Genomic DNA, 17,649 nt, shown 5'->3' on the forward strand with positions numbered 1-17,649 from the left:
TGCACCTCCAGCTGCCGCGGCTGGATTCACCAGAGCTTGTTTGTTCAAAGCTACACCGGTATAATTCAGGGCGGTAAGCTGATTAATACCGTAAGATTGCGACGCCTGAGACAGCTTAATGGCTTTCGCGTAATTCTTCTGGGCGACCTCTTTCGCGAGAGCGGCAGGATCAAGGTGCGTAGGCAATCCGGAAGCCATGCCGAGGCTGTTGAGCATGTTCAACCCAGCCACGTTCGAGGCATTGTAGTTGGGCATCGATACCATATTCGTGACCGATGGTACGTTCGTCATGGAGGCCATGGAGGCCATGTTAACCACGCCTGGCATCGAGCTCAGACCAGCGACTGAAGTCAATGGACTCATCGCGGGCTGCACGGAAGCAGCTGACAATGCCAATTGGTTCTGTATCTGTTGCTGTTGCTGTTGTAATTGATGTTGCTGGTGCTGTTGGTGCTGGTGTTGCTGCTGCTGCTGGTGTTGCTGCTGAGCTTGTTGCTGTTGATGCTGTGCCTGTTGGTGTTGTTGTTGTTGTTGCTGCTGCTGCTGCTGCTGTTGTTGTTGTTGTTGTTGTTGCGAAATGGTCGAGGGACTCGCGTGATTCAATTCGGGGGAGTTATGCGCGTTTTCTGACGCGTCGTGATTCTGCGTCGCATTCGGCTGCTTGTTATTGCCGCTACTATTGTTACTGTTATTGTCGGCGGTTGGAGGTGGTGGCGGTGGATTGTTGCAGGGATCCATCAGCACGCCATTGTTGGCGTCGGCGCAGTTATTCACTGTGGCGCCACTGGTTCCCTGAGAGGAGGAGGAGGACTGAACCACCACCGCGTGGTGGTTGCTTTGCACGTTCGGGGGTTGCACGACCGATTGGTTAGAGGTTTGAGTGGGTAGGGGTGGTGTTCCAGTGTACTCACATGACACAGGCACGAACGGCTGCTGCAGCTGCATTAACTGTTGATAGGTCGTCGCGCCGGTTGGCTGATAGACCGGCATGCCGGACTTGTCGCCCGCCGGTCGTTTATACGGAACCATTCCTGGGAAGGCCTATAAAACAGAATCATGGAAAACGGTTGCGATTAGTAAGGATAACGATTCGTCGTTCGCAGGGGTGGGCCTAGCGAGCGGAGTCCTCCGGATAAACAACGCAACACGCGCCGTCTTTTTCAGGTCTTTTCGCTTCCCGTTGTTCTTTTTTTTGCTTTTTTCGTTTTTTTTCTTTATCTTTTCACGTTTAAGGAAGGCTGCGAGATTCGTTTTGCGTACGAAACTGCTTTTTCAAGTACAAACGTGGCTTGAGTTAAGTAAATTTGTTTATTTTTTATGTCGTCGCAGCAAGAAACACTTGGACGTTAACTCGCGTTAAAAAATAAATATACGTGTAGTTTTATTATTCACGAAAAAATATTATCGAAAATCTTACAGAAGACAATGATATTTATCGTTAATACGGTTAAGAGTTTCGACAAAATTTCACGGGATGCAAGAATATACGGCACAACGCGGGAAGAGTACCATAAAATCGTTTCCTCTCGTTCTTTTTCGTTTAACTCGATTCATTAAACGCGCGGAAACAATCTATGGTGTACATGTGCATAAAAAGCACGAGATCGGAACAAAGGAAAATGTACTACACGAATTACATATAACATATAATATATGGTTATCGTTAATTTTATATTATTATTATTATATCTTTTTTTTTTTTTTTTTTTTTTTTGAATGATTCAGTGGTTAGATTCTGCACTTACAAAGTTCTCGTAGTAGAACGATCCGACAGACTTCATGTCCATCTGCAACAAAGACAGGATCGGTTTCAACTAATTTCGAGGAAGAGGTTGTACGAGTTGCGTCTGTATAATTGGATTTTTGTGGGAAGATGAGACATAAAAAGAGGGGTATCGGTTTTCAGAGAAATAGAATTAGGTATGTATATTCAATCGTTGGGTAAACACATCACGACAAAAAATGGGTAGTAATAGTGGTAGTAACGGTACCAATGATAATAGTTAGTTAGTAGTTAGTAGTAAATAGTAGTGATAGTAGTGTGTAAAAGTTGTGCCGATGACGCAGCTTGCGGCGACGTTCCTAAATGACGACGATCGTTGTTGTATAACTGCAAGATTCTCATTTCTGTTCTGCTCTTTTTTTCTTTCGTTTTTGCTCATTCTTTTGTTTCGGCTGTTTCGCTCTATCTTTTTGCTTATCATTTCGCAACGACATTCGTTTCTTTTCGTTTTCGACGATCCCTGCCTCTACGATATCGAAGAAACGTGTCAGAAAGACCAGCCAGTTAGTTATTATTACATGGAACACACCGTGTCACGGGGCCAATTAAAGAGAGAATCGTTGATCCTGCTTGAATTCAAAGTCAAGTTGATCCATTACAAAAACGTATAACGCCGAACGCAAACACGGACGATACTGTTCGCTTTTTTTTCCTATTTAAGGTAGCCTAGGAGCAACAGAGATAAATAGACAGACAGAGATAGAGAAACAGAGAGAAATAGAGAAAAGATAACAGAGAACAGAGAAATTTGAGTTTTCCTCGATCTCTTGATCGAAATCGAATCCTGCTTCGATCTCGTGAAGTTCCCTTGGATAATCTGCCGTGTATCTGTATATATAGTAATCGTAGACGGAAAATCTTTAAACGAAGAAGGATCGGACGAAAAATCGGGGATCGTTTGATCGAAAGCTTCCTGGCTGAAAAAAAAAAAAATAAGAAAAGATTGCTCAACGTTATAACGAGAAAAAGATAAACAGAAACGGACTCGCGAAGAAAAAGCTCTGAGCAGATACAAACACGATGATACGATGGATCATCGATCGAGTGGCGGACAGAAGAAGCGGAACGAAAGGAAAAAATGTGTTTTTTCTTTCATTTTTATCGTTTTCTAGAAAAAGTGTCGAAAGGTTAAGTTAGAGAAGAAGAAAGATATAGAGGAAGCTGCACAGAGTTTCAGATGCAAAAGCTGAGAAGCTGGTAAGAAGGTTCGTTGTCGAGATAGAGGCGGGAACGAGTGTGAGTAGAACTGTCACACGTGTACAAATATTGCGTGTATATATCGATGCGACAGAATTAAAAAAGAAAAAAAGGTGCTCACGAAACAGCGGATCGACCAGATACAAGTTCAAATTTTCGGTGTGTAAAATGTAAATAGTGGCGCAAAGAATTCTTTGGCTAGTTACAGAGAGGAGTTGGAAAACACGTGGCAAGCTCAGGTGCAAGATACAAGTGAAACAACATCTGTCCATCCTTTTTGGTTATTACAATTTAGTTTCTCTGCAAAGAAAAGACGGAAATATGGGAATAGAAAAATAAACGAATATCGTAAAGAGAGACGCGACAAAAATTTGGTACGGTTTGAAACTAGAGATAGAGAAGCTTAAAGTTTCGATCGAATACCGATGAAAAAAATAAAAAGAAGTCGAATAACGCGACAAAACCAAGAAACGTCGAAGGAGACGGACTAAAGCGGAGAAGGAAAATTCCGAAAGAAAGATAACACACAGATAGACTAAATGAAAAAAGAAAAGAAAAAAAGAAAGTAGTAGCGTAGAAAATTAGCCTGTGTATGTCAAGCATCTACTGTGCTCTTAGCAATTTCGACGTGATCCTGAAAATGCTGGGCGACCGGTAAAGAAATCGATATATACATGGTGTCTTATAACGCGTGAGCAATATTTCAAGATTTGATCAAAAATCTAAAAAGAACGAAAAAAAGTTCATAGAAACGGTCAAATAGGACGTGTGATACGAGCTTCTTTCGTTAGATACTTTTAGATGTGGAGTCAATTTGTAAAATATTGTACACGTGTTACGGAACATTCTGTGTCAAATTAAGTAAAAAAGAAGAGAAGAAAATAACGAGGAAGAAAGAGGAAATGGATATTCTGACAAAAAGTGAGTGAGAAAATTTCGCGTGATCGCGCGATCGCGCGATCCTTGGTTCTCTATAGAAAAAAGATAAAAATTTCGGGTCATCGTCCAGAGCGTCGAGGGAGTGACGCTTGACACCATCACCTCGGTAGTCGCTTAAGCACAACATGCATCATCGGCGCAAGCTCAGAATTTACACAGATCTAACGCTCCGTAAACGCAGTACCAATCGTGTTTCGCCACAGTTCATCCATATTCCAAGAACCATCTCTCGTTTGTCAAAGTATCGTATAAGAAGCCCAGTGAGAACATGATACAAGTACATCTTCTTCGCAAAGGAAACGATACGTATTATTTGACACTATCGTACATACGGCGGAGAGTTTCTGATAAATCTCCGACCCTTTATAACTATATCTGAACGATACGAATTTCTCTATCGTAGTTTTCACGAATTAAAGATCTTGTCACTTGTACCACCTTTTCCCAGAAACCCTCATACACTCGTATTCCTTCTTACTAGTACTATGACGATCGGCGATATACAGCAACGTTATGTGAATGTTAACTTCTAGTCCACAATATACATATGCATGTAAATTATATAGGTATACATATGTACATATTTATTTATCTAGCTAAGCTTTTCTCTACTCTATATTTAAAAAATTGTTAATAATTCTTCGTTAAATTGCAGACATTACGCTCGAAATTAGCCGGCTGTCATAGTATTGTAATAAACCGTGTATGAGTGGAGATCAATCTCGTCCGTAACGTTTCTCTATTTTACACGCTTTCGTATTTTCTATTCACAATGAAGGTGCTGACGATACGGAGATTAGAGTTTCAAGGATTTCGTCACGATGTTTCGCTGCGAAACACGCGCGCACGTTATCAATATATCCTATGAATTCTCAAAATCACTCGAATTGCCTTGGATAATGGTCGTTGACCTGTTTTTTTAACGAGGCACGATTCTATCGTCCAACGACATTGACACGAACACGAAATGGAAAATAGATCGACGGTGTTTCGTCGAAGCGAACTCGTTAAATCTGAATTTCGAATGGATGAAAGGGAAATGCGCGCGTGACTCGAGACTGTGAAGCAATAGCCATCGATCAGATCGCGATCACGGACGAACGATCGTTCGTCGATCGCGGATCCTCTCTCGTTTCGTGGAGGTTTCGCTAGAGGGAGTGAGTTTACATGAAAATCGATCGTGTACGTTATCAACAACCACGAACCTCCTCTATTTCTAAAGCTTCGAACGTTTCTTAAATTTGAAAATTTGAAAAAAATTCATTGGTAAAGCGAACAGCTAACTTTTCTTGTTCTTCCTCTCTATCGTTTCGCATACTGCTCGTATCGATTCGTGGTTGATGATCGAGAAACAAACAACCAAGCGATCTATAAATACATTACGAGGCGTAAGCTCTGATACGGACAACACTGCAACGAACGACAGAATACGAAGCGAAATTAAACGTAGAAAGTAAGTATGTAACCGGTCTGAAGAAACCAACGAGGAGAATGAAAAAGAAGAGACAGAAAGGTAGAAATGATGGGACAGAGAGAGAGAGAGAGAGAGAGAGAGAGAGAGAGAGAGAGAAATAGTCTGAAAATTTCAATTCGCGAGTGAGTTTTGAGAACAAAGAAAACCAATAAGTTATACGGTACCGTGTGTGATAAGCAATTAACGCGAATAATGGGTGTAAAGAAGCTCGAATGAAACGAAGGAACTGAAAGTATAAGAAAAAAAAGAAGAATATTTGATACAATTAACGAATAACGATTATAATAAAGCTGATATATTTATCCATCGATCGTGATTAACAATTAAATTTGCCTGAAACCGATATTTATTATAAATAGAGTCGAAAGTACGAGGAAATTAAAAAGTATCAAGTAGAATATCGCGGATTTCAAGCCCTGCGAAGAGTACATCCGAAACACGCACAAATATTCCTCTTGTTAGAAGGTGAAAGCAAAATGTAGAGAAAGAAAGAAGAAAAAAGATATACATGATATGTATATGAGAAGAAAGGAGCTAGAGCTCTAAGCGCGCTCGGCAGTGTATTCACAATCGCAATGAATTATATGTTCGTAACTTAAACATATGACATTCTACGAGAAACTTCCGGAAAATAGCCCGAACTTCTTCATTTTATCCTCTCCGTTTCCGGAATACGCTGTGCGAGTGTTGCTCAGCGGACTGCGGATGTCTGGAAGCTTTATCGAAGCAGAAACGATAATCTACACTACCATCTATAAATCTCTCAGACACTTACAACCAGCACGTTTACAAAAGGTAGAAATCAATTTGTATAATTAAAAAATGAAATTGTGATACCTAATAACGAATCGTATGTATCATAAGACAACCAAATTGATTTAAATTTTGAAGATCTTACTGTGACGTATTGTTGAACAGTTATCTTATGGCGTGCCATTTCTACAATTTGGAACTTTGATTTGCTATAATTTTTATAATCTTCGACATAATTGAATAAAAAATTTTAATGTCGAAACATAACATTATGTTATATAGTGTCTAGCGATATATGAGTAGGATTGTAACTACATATGTTTCACGATCTACTATCGGATCATAAAAAATGATGTTCGCGATAGATTCTCTTTCTTTTTCCTTCCCTGCGTATGATCATTCCTTTTATCGATAAAAAATATTTCATTTTCCTAGTGCTATTAAGAAGATATACTACTCAAAACAATTCTTTTAACGTATGAATAAAAAATTATTTAGATTACTTTGAAGTAATAGAAGAAAATATTAAATGCTTGTAGCAGCAAGCGGGTTAAGTATATAAACATGTGAAAATAACAAAACTTTAATCCATTTAAAATGCCATCTACCTATTTATATTTGTACCTATATATAGTGCAATAATTTGCCAGATATAATATCGGAAAATCGCTATTATTTATGCGTATCATTTGTTTAAACTTTTCCTTTTACTCAATTTTATGTTTTGAGTAGCATAAGGGTGAATTACTATAAATTAGCACCATTGGTAATTAAGGATTAATTATTTTTAACTCTATATACACATATATATGTAATTACTAATATATATGTATATATCTAAAATACTATAGTTTATAAATATTTGATATTATCTACAATAATACGTTTTCCGTGAAAACTGTTAATTTCATCTTTTAATTATTAATGGAATTTTTAGTTGGATTATTACCAAAAGTTCATCTATTAATTACAAAAATATTACACGATAATTTTGTTTCTCATTGTTCTATATTATTGTTACTATGTTTTTTATAGAATCTTTTACAAATCTCGGTTTATCTTCTGTTAAGATTACGCGAAGAAGAAACATGCCTTTTCTTTGAAGACATCGTAATGACATTGAGAATTTCAATACATGTTTCAGAAATGCAAGAAAAAAAATTTCATCCGGATTAATAAAATATTTACGTTATAAAGCCTCCGAGATATTCGTATCGAAGAAGTAACATTTAAGCATTGGTAGAGCCTCTAATGTAAAAAAAAAAATTTAAAAGAATCAAATACAAAAGCATAAAACGTTTTAACAACAGCTAACATTTATTATTTATTACGATGATCGCGGTCTGAAAACAAACAGTTTGTCCTAGAAAATAGCCTGCATATAAAACAACAGAAAACTTAATCTTTTGAGGGATAACGTCGATGTATGTATATATATATATACACGTATGTATGTGATTTTTTGTTTGAATTTATGTCGTTTGATATGCTGTGTTTTTAATCTAAAAAAATGCATCCCTAAAAAGGTTAAGGCGCTATTCTGTCAAACCAAAGGAACTATTTCCAGATCTATATATATCGATCTATATCTGTTACGAATTTCTCATAAAACCAAAAATAAAGCTACGTAAGGTGCTAATTCATAGTTACTCACCTCGCTTCAATGTCGGCAGGTAACCTAGCAAACATTCATTGAAGAACACAAAGGAACATCACGGACAAAATGATAAAGTAACGATCGAAAGTAAAGAAGAAGCAAAGTAAAAATGTTCGGGCCAATTTCGTGGAATTTAGCTACAAAAAAAAGAAGAGTGTATTCCATGCATAAGCCGTGGTACCATTAGCAGATCATCATTGGAGTCGCGCATCCGCTTCTTGCCGAGTTCGATGCTTGCTATACTGGCGCTCTGAAGTCCTCCGGGAACCGCAGTTGCCGGCACTCCTGACACTCCGCCAGCCAACGTGCCCATTCCCGCAACGTTCGTCGGCATAGTCGCCGTCTGCGTTTTCATTTTCAATTTTTTTTTTTTTTTTTTTTTTTTTTTTTTTTTTTTTTAATAGCCGACCGAGTTTAATCTTTGCGAATTGGAACACTCATTACGGATAAAAATTTTAATCAGAGGATCTTACTGCTAAAGTACGGTAAGTAGAAAATGCATTTGAAAAATTTAAAGCTGCCCCATTTTTCCTTCATTAAACATAACGCCTTTTAGCGCGAGCGATTCAAGTTAATCGCGAAACTTGGACGAAACCCTTGATTTTGCTTTCTATCGAAACTCTAATTTCTCTGGAAACGTTTAACCCGAAGACTGAACATTTTCTTGACAGAGATACTGTACAGTCAACGTAAGTAATTTCCTCTTTAGCGACAGCGTCGCCTTAATCATTTCCCCTTATACTGGAGAAAGCTAACGATAATCTCTGTTAGTCATGGTCGATCAAAACCATTCAAAGTTACCTTAGCAATTTATTATTCTTTAATATGAATATGTGGAGAACGTTACTCGACCGAGGTACAAAAGGTACGCGTGTTTATCTAATTTCAGAAATATACATATTTAATGTCCAAATCTACTGTTTGTCTTAACAACATGATTTTGACAAACGTATCCGTGTTTTGCGTGTATTTTCGTTCGTACGTGCGTGCGATTGACCGTTCAAATTTTCCCGTCAATCCATCATTTTTTCCCATTAAATGTATACGAATACATATATTTTTTTTATTTCATTATATATACACATTTTTTTGCCCCATAGACAGGTTGCCATAGGTACGCCGAGCAGATTATTCGTCAGGGATGTTTCCACGTTCCGTATCGATCACGAACATCGTGCGGTTTCGATAATCATTCGGTATTATTTTCCGTTATTTTGGCGATAATCATCGTTATTGGTATTATCGTCGTGTTCGTTGTACACGCAGTTCGTTTTGCCATCCGTTTCATCGTTGCATTCGGCGTTATATATACGTGTGTACGTGATTTAAGATTTTTTTTTCCCCCAGTTCGATTTCCAATTTTTGTTCGTGTCCCCGTGTTCGAGATTCCGGGCGCAGAGGGTTTTTGGTCGGCATAATTTCGCAGGCGTTAATTGGCAGGTAGCGAAGCGTACGAAGGTTTTTGTCAGCAAGCATGAAGAAGCATCGTCAGGCGGAAGAGGGCAAGATAAAAATCAAAAAAAGAAAAACAGACCAGTTGAGGCTAAAGGCAAGAAACGACAGAATCGCGTATATAATATACATATATATATATAAAAAATCCAAGTAGTTCAAGTTAAAACAGATCCCATATAACGTATAAATTCTCGTCGTATTATTTATGTGCATATATCTATATACAACTTACAATAAACTATATCGACCAAAAACTAAATATATATGTTACGGACAAGACGCGAAATAAGATACGTACGAGTAAAAGTCGGATTTTCATTAGACAAGATGGGAAACGTCTAACGAAGAATTCGCGTAAATGCGAACAATAAAATCCTTTGAATCGTAGGTATAGGGTTATCGTTATCAACAGGAACAAATTCAACGTGCATGCCAATATCTTCGACGGTTCTTCTTTTTCGTAAAAATATCTAAAACGGTCTGTTTTATTCATAATCGTTAAAGATACAGAATCTAAATAGTTTTACTAATTATTTTCAAGCTGAATATTAACTACCGTATACCTGCTGTATTTCAAGACACGTTCTTTTTTTTCTATTGCCACGTACTGCGATACTACGCGTCTTGTTCCGCTGTAAATCTACAACTTAGCAAGGATTAATTAGACAGCTCGAATTTCGTCTGGTTAAAACTTGATTTGTTTAAATTTCGCGTCTTGTCCCGTAACATATACGATACATGTAGACGGTAAAGGGTAACCAAAGTTTCCTTTACACGTGCGTGTACTATGTGTTGTGCACATACAGCCGCAGCCACCTGTGTTTTGTGGCGCGACACACGTAAAACGACACGTAAATTAATGTGCCACGCATGCAGACGCGACACGCTTCTCGGGTTGCTCTCGCGAGGTACGCGGTGTCGAGGCTGATGTAATTGCCTCGCATCCGTCTTTCCGCGATTCGATCGGCCATTCTTTCCCATGATCTCGTTTTTCACCGTGGAACCACCGGCAGAGAAACCCGTGGAGAAACAGTGTCGGGTCGCGATTGTGCGCGAGCAACCACGTTTTTGATCCAATAAACGCAGTTAAAAAGAGAAACTCGTCGGAGAAAATAACCGAGATGGCGCGGTTTCCATGTGAAACTGCGTTTACACGGACCGAAAAGCGGTCGAATCCTGCTGAAACACGTTGAAAAAAGAAAAAAACGAGAAGATCAACGAAAACATATGGCAAAAGGGCGTGATCCTAAAAGAAAGACAATCAACATTTTCAAAATGGACAATGTGCGATAATCGTATTAACAGTAACAACAAATAGTATCAGAGATTCGTCGGATCGATAATAGAACCGATAGGCGTGCGTCGGCTGCTCGTCGGCAAAGATCTGCGAAATAATGGCAATGAACGTCCGTGTGTACCCCGATCAGACGTCTAAAATGGAAGAAATTGGCGTGTTCTGATAATTGAAAATAAAGTATCCAGAGAACAGAAGATGGACGAGGAGTCGGGGAAGGTAAAAATGAGATATATAGAGAAGCGATGTGAAATACGGGGAGCAAAAGACGAAAGAATATAACCGGAGAATTCCATTTGATCGTCCATCGGGATATCGACTGGCGTTTCTGACTCCGGCAACACCTGCAATAATCGGTCAGCTATCTGTCGAAATTTATTAGTTTCGCCGTGATATCCTCTCGTTTCATCCTCCGTTGTGTCCAGTTCTTTTTCTTTCTTTGCCCATCGAAAGACAAAGAATTTCGATGGAAGAAATAAGAAAAATACGAATTGGATACGTGTTTCAGGCACGTGGCAAACTGATCAACTTCACGCTCGGTTATCGCTCGATTTTTCAAACATTTGCGAGATAAATTGATTCTTCTCGAGTCAATCAGTTTGCCTTTTATACGTATAATAGAATATATCGATACTCGACAGAGGATAGATAAAACAAGAGAAAGGGAACGAACTGAAAAGAAGAAGGCGTCTCCTTAGAAACGTTTTGTTAATCCCTGGAAAATTCATTAAAAGACATATAACGTTTAATTAATTATATCACGCTGCACAGGCCTCCGGTTGGCATTGTTTCGACGTCCGCTGGTTTCGTCGCTGGCATCCCTTCTTCGTAGATGGCGTCGTTTTAGCGAAATGTATCAAAATGTGTAGGCGAATGTAAGTACGTGTAGGTGCGTGTCACATGTGCGTGCATATCGTGTGTAACATTTTGTATGTACGAATCGAAATGCTGGATAAAAATTCTTACTATCGGCTGGACCACCGTATTCCTACGTACGTACATCGTAGCCTCGCGACCGATCCGTACTCTCTTTTCTGTAGGTGGTATCAGATATCAAGAGGACATGTTTCGTGTCGTATAATGTGACAAACATTCAGAGATCGTGGCATAGCAATTCCGAAGAGTGCATTTCGAACAGAGTGCATTAGATTTGATTAGACGATGTTTGGCGGTTGTCGAACGTGTGGATGATGATACGCCTGTGAGAACTCCGGATTAATCGATCTAATGGAATCGATCGGCATAGAGCGAGAGAATGAATACTCGAAACAAATTGACGAATCAAAGGAGCTGGCTATTAAATCGGTTTATTTGACAAATTTGCCTCGCCGACCGAACGCCATTGGCTTTTTCAGTCGTAATTCTAATTGGAACAGTCAAGCGTTTGCAATTAATTTTTACTCCGTTTCATATTTTGCTACTTCAGGGGAAATCTATGCAATATCCTACACGAGTCATAAAGGTTTCAAGCTGTTATAAAGTCGAACGATAATTCCACGTTACGTCAAATTATCAACGTCATTTCTCTTGTTAAATTGTAACTCTACAAATGTACTCTACAAATATATCGCTTTCTGGACATCGTCGAAATTATTCCGTTTTCGAGCATTTTGATTTTATTTTATAAACCTTCGAATCTTAACGCTTTATAAATCTGGAATCCTTAATCGTACGACGTTGCACGTGTTTCCCCAATTACGAAAAAAGAAGACCACGTTAACGGAAGAGAGATTCGGAGATGCAGAGGTATTAATACGAAATTTCGCCATCTTGGTGAAATTCCAAATTTCAAATTGCTGGTCAAAATGGCGTGCATACATCGGTATACAAGCTCGAGGCAAATTTTCGAACAAAATTTTCCTTACTCCGTAGGTACGCGGTATGCACCCTTGGGAAATTGAAAACCACTTTTAGAGAATGAGACTTCCCTGCCAACAAGCTGGTCTGCCGCAATCATCCACGTGAGACTTTTCTTCCATTGTGTTCCGGGTGTGGCTGCAGGTCTTCCGCGCGACGTTGCTGAAAATGTCTTTCTCGCATTCTCTCGTTTCTCTTTTTATCGTTCTTTTTTCTTTCATCTTTTTCCTTTTTCACGTTCTTTCTCCTCTTTTGTCTTTGCCAGTTTTTCTGACTTTTCCCTCACTACTTCTTTTTTATCTGCGTTCATTCTCTGTCTTTCGGCCCGTGGACAATTTTAGTCCCCGGAAAACAAATTCGCGAACGATCGGACAGAAAAATATCTCTTCTTCGACCGTCGTTCGAGACACGTATGCGCTTTCCCATTTTGCTATCTCCAGCTTACTTGCTTTCTCTTAAACGAACTTACTATTTATCCCTCTCCCCCTCCTCCGTCTCTCGAATCAACCGACGCACCCAGGCGAATTTTTGCGAATTCGAGATCAAAGATTTCTCTAACAGCGATCTTGGTTTCGATCGCGTTAGCACGTATCTTTCATTCTGTAAACGCGTTTTTATCGAAATTTTTATCGTACTATCGCGTTAAAAAGAAAGGCGAATTTGACCACGATTTCATGATTTTTCGCCAGTGTACGTCGTGGATATTATCTTTTCGTTGACCGTCCCTCGACTTGTACGATATTATCGATAAAACTATCGAAAATTGTTGAATTTGTCGGGAAATTCGCGCCCGTAGACCAGGACGAACGTCAGAAATATTTATTTTTAATGGTGAAATTACATCGAGGTAATCGTAGAATTTTCAATTTTCGCAAAATAGTCGAGGGAAGATGCTGAGTTTCGACGAGTCGGCCGAGCAACGTTCCACTAACGATCTAGTTTGTTTCATTTGTAATTACACGAACGCGAAGGTAATCTACGAAGTCGGTCGAGTGCAAACGTGAACGAAGACAGAAGATCCGAGAAACACACTCCCTTTCGCCTTGGCCCACACACACCTCCCAACAAACCCAAATGATCGAGTTTGAGACTTTCAGACCTATTGCAAATTCGTATATTCTATATTTTGCTTTTACGTACGTGCCTATATCTTTATCTTTTACTTTTATACAGTTACTGTACATTTTGTAAAAAATTTCTATTTTTTTTTTTTTTTTTTTTTTTTTTTTCGCCCGTAGACCAGGACGAACGTCAGAAATATTTATTTTTAATGGTGAAATTACATCGAGGTAATCGTAGAATTTTCAATTTTCGCAAAATAGTCGAGGGAAGATGCTGAGTTTCGACGAGTCGGCCGAGCAACGTTCCACTAACGATCTAGTTTGTTTCATTTGTAATTACACGAACGCGAAGGTAATCTACGAAGTCGGTCGAGTGCAAACGTGAACGAAGACAGAAGATCCGAGAAACACACTCCCTTTCGCCTTGGCCCACACACACCTCCCAACAAACCCAAATGATCGAGTTTGAGACTTTCAGACCTATTGCAAATTCGTATATTCTATATTTTGCTTTTACGTACGTGCCTATATCTTTATCTTTTACTTTTATACAGTTACTGTACATTTTGTAAAAAATTTCTATTTTTTTTTTTTTTTTTTTTTTTTTTTTTTAGGCTCGACGATTCTCAGTGTAGCGTTTTTGTGTGGGGCAGCAAAACAGCAGCGAGGGTTGATAGCCGGGGTTCGTGCAGCACAGCTTGTCAGCAGAGTGGTGTACGTGTCATTCATGAAAGACATGTCACTTTAACTACTACTTCTTATTTACAAGAATCGTGATCACGCTCCATTTCGACGTTTGCTGGTTGAAATTTTGGTCGAGCGTAATCACACGTCAGGGAGCTATCGTAATAATTATAGTGCTTATTAGTATGACATTCTGAGCTAACATATCTACTGTGGATGGAAATAATCGATCAAAAGAAGAATCGTATACGTAACAATCGTAAAAGACAATGCATTATGTTAGAATAGATAGAAATGGAGCGGTCACGTGTGGCTGCGGAAACATCTTGTACTTATTGCGACCTAGGCACCGAAACAGGTGATTGGTGTATTGCAACTAGTTCTTTGCACCTGGATAGCTGCGATAGGCTGCTAGAAAGAGAGAAATAGAACAGTGGTGTTTTTGGTGATGTTAAACAAGAATTCTGCCTCGTGTACTACTCACTACACGCTACGAGAACGGCTTGAACATCATACAAGGAATAACGTATAGAAAATTGGACGAACACAAAAGCGACAAACAATGAGGTGGAAAGAACGTAGGACCGGTGTATGATCGATAGGACAGCGTGAATCGGAGTGAGAAAACGCGAGAGAACAAAAAAGAAAAGAACGAAGGGAAAAGAGAATAATCGGAGGTAGAAAGAAAAGTGGAGGAGAGATATATAGACCGTGAACGAGTGAATTGGAGAACGGAAGAAATAGAAAATAAAGACATCGAGGAGGAGTAACGGGTGTACAATATGAGAGAAACTAATATAATATACATTTCGACGATAACCGTATCGAGTTTGACGTTTCGTTTCTGCTTTCTTGCTCCTTTACGTTCGTGATTGCTCGGTCGAGAAATAGTATCGTCGATCGATGTAAGTTGTAGTTTTTGAGAACGACAATGCGGAATGTTCGCCACGAAATGCTCGATACGGTTATCGCGTTAATTCGAGCACTGCGCAACTATTGGCCAATTTTACTTGTGGTTCGGTAATCTGTCTCGCGTGCGACAGTGCTATACACAGAGGAATATATCTATATATATACGTATCGTTGTAATAATACGTATATATATGGGTATAGATAGATGGATAGGTAGATAGAGAGTTCGATACGTGTGTAGTGGCGTATATATAAGAGTACGTAAGAGGGACTACTGCGTTCAAGGGGGAAGCCCGATGTATATACTCGACGTAGATTGGCGAAAAGCAGCGCAGCAACGAAAGCTCCTTTTGACGCAAACCCAGGAAACTGAAAGAGGATGACAGTACACGTGAAAGATCGAAAACAGAGAATAGATAGAGATAAAGAGAGATAAAGAGAGAAGTATGGGGAAAAGAGATAGAAGAGGGAAGAAGGGTTCGATGTTCGGACAAGTAGGATATGCGTGCACTTCGAGTCTTTTGTTCTTTGACAACGACGTAACTTCCGTTTTTCCCGCCCTCCAGGGCTCCGTTCAAAACACCTCTGTACAGTTGCCTTTCGATCGTTAGACGAACGGTACGTGGTGTAACAAATCGAAAGAATATTTCCTTCCGTCTTTTCGTTTTCATTTCGTTTCATCACCGGTCAACGTCAACCTTTACGTTCAATTACAGCCGAACACCGCTGTATACGAGATTCGTCACAGGACTCTACTGCTTTAGCTTGCGCGCGATAAAAATTTATTTTCCTTCGCCGAGAGGAATCGACAACGAAGCAACGATACACAGGGCATCTTATCTAGATTGAAAATATAAGAAAGACAAAAAAAAGAAAATACGACTGAGACGAGTTTACATCGTATCGAGAATAAGTTGACTCGTTCAACTCGAACGAGACACCATGTATTTAGGTTGAGAATCGAACAACGTTCTTTTTCTTCGAACATTGACATTCACTTGACAATGAATTATGCAACGAAAAGGTTAAGTCGCCCGGAGATTGAAAATTTCGAAACAATATCTTTCGTTTGACACGATCGGAAATTTCGATTGTCCGCATGCAAAACGATTCTCCCCGTCGGTAGGCGTGCCAATTAAAGCCACGTATATACACACGTAACGGCCAGACTTTCACCACCACCGCATCTTTTTCGCGAAGCTCAGCCCAGATTCAAACAGACAACAGCAGACCGGCTGATAACCAGTTTCCAGCGAGGACGAAGAGAGACAAAAATAATAAAAAAAAGACACGTGTACAAGACATCCGCACATGAAGCACACGCCACATGGAACTGAAAGAAAGAGAAACAGAGAGGCGAGAAGAGAGTTAGAGTAAAGAAAGAGTGTGAATCATGGAAGAGAGAATCGATCGGATCCGTTAACACTCGCGCGATCTTCGATCCATCCATTCGGATCATTTCGATTTCGCAACAAGATACTTTTTGTAATTTTTTATCAAAACCATCAAACCCATCGAAACGACGAGCTTCGTGACTTTTCTTCGAGTTCTTTTGCCAAAATTAATCTCATCGAAGTACGATTGTGCGTCTCAAAAGTACAAGTCTCGAAAATATAGCTTAGAAGGATAGTGACTTTTTACGTAATTCTCCTAGCAACCGTCGCGCGAGTGTCAACGTGAATAGGTAGCCTGACAGAGGGATTCGTTTAAAAAATTCACTTTAGGAACGATTCGTTAATAGGACGGGCAAAAATGGAGACAGGATCGCGATTAGTTTCGCGTTAGAGAAACCGCGACTCCTGGGAGACGTTTCTGCCACTACAGTAGTCGTCTCCTCCGTCGATTCTTTATCCACCCGTCTGCTCCGTATCTGTCTGACTCATTCGTTTAATGACGACAGCGAGGCTTTTGTCGCCTGGTCATCGCGGAGGTGGCGGGTGCTACGGGGACAAAGATTCAAAGGGATCTCGAACCAACTAGGGAGGCTTATCGGATATTAGGTTGAAAAGGTTTCCTCCCCATGTAGACGGATTAAAGGAAAGAAACCAAAGTCTTGGTATATCGGAACGTTCTCAGTGATTCGAATGCCAAGTCACAGAGGTGTAAGTAAAAGGGGTCAAGGTGGAATTGAAAACCAAAACGGAAGACAAAGAGGTATCCGGAAATGATGATAAAAGTAAACGAAGGTTTACGGGAATGTAAAGGAGGAAAATTACTAGAAACAGATAGAATGACGGATGAAAGAAAATTAGAAACAAACGACGGAAAAGAGAAAATTAGCGATGACAGAAAGATTAATAGAAACGAAGAGAGAAAGAGGCAAAGACAGACAGACAGAGAGAGAGAGAGAGAGAGAGAGAGAGAAAGAAAGAGAGAGAAAGAGAGAGAGAGAGAGAATGCATTACCGCAATGCTAGCCCGAGATTGTGCGGCCTTAATGTGGGCTTGAAGGTGCAGAGGGGGGTGGAAATAGCGGCAGGGGTCCCGATTGCATCGGCCCTTGACAGCGTCCATGCAGACCGTCACAGAGCCGTCCTCGTTCGCCTGCACCGTCTCGAGGGGGTGCGCAAACCGGCACTCCGTC

At 39.8% G+C, this 17,649-nt stretch overlaps 1 protein-coding gene across 5 annotated transcripts in view; it reads right to left on the reverse strand.

Annotated features, from left to right (window-relative positions):
- LOC100749379 (mediator of RNA polymerase II transcription subunit 12-like) overlaps positions 1–17,649 on the reverse strand; it is a 392,105-nt gene that overhangs the window by 1,638 nt on the left and 372,818 nt on the right. For 4 of the 5 annotated variants that reach the window (XM_012391556.1, XM_012391557.1, XM_012391553.1 and 1 more), the window contains 3 exons: positions 7,985–8,146; positions 1,746–1,787; positions 1–1,041 (listed from right to left, as the gene is read on the reverse strand). In XM_012391556.1, the coding sequence (XP_012246979.1) occupies positions 1–1,041; positions 1,746–1,787; positions 7,985–8,146 (1,245 nt within the window). Of the gene's footprint in view, positions 1,042–1,745; positions 1,788–7,984; positions 8,147–17,471 lie in introns of all 5 variants that reach the window. The other variant, XM_033323627.1, reaches the window with a different exon arrangement.

The sequence above is a fragment of the Bombus impatiens genome, unplaced genomic scaffold (assembly GCF_000188095.3).
Source record: "Bombus impatiens unplaced genomic scaffold, BIMP_2.2 scf_1080, whole genome shotgun sequence".
Lineage (NCBI taxonomy): Eukaryota > Metazoa > Arthropoda > Insecta > Hymenoptera > Apidae > Bombus > Bombus impatiens.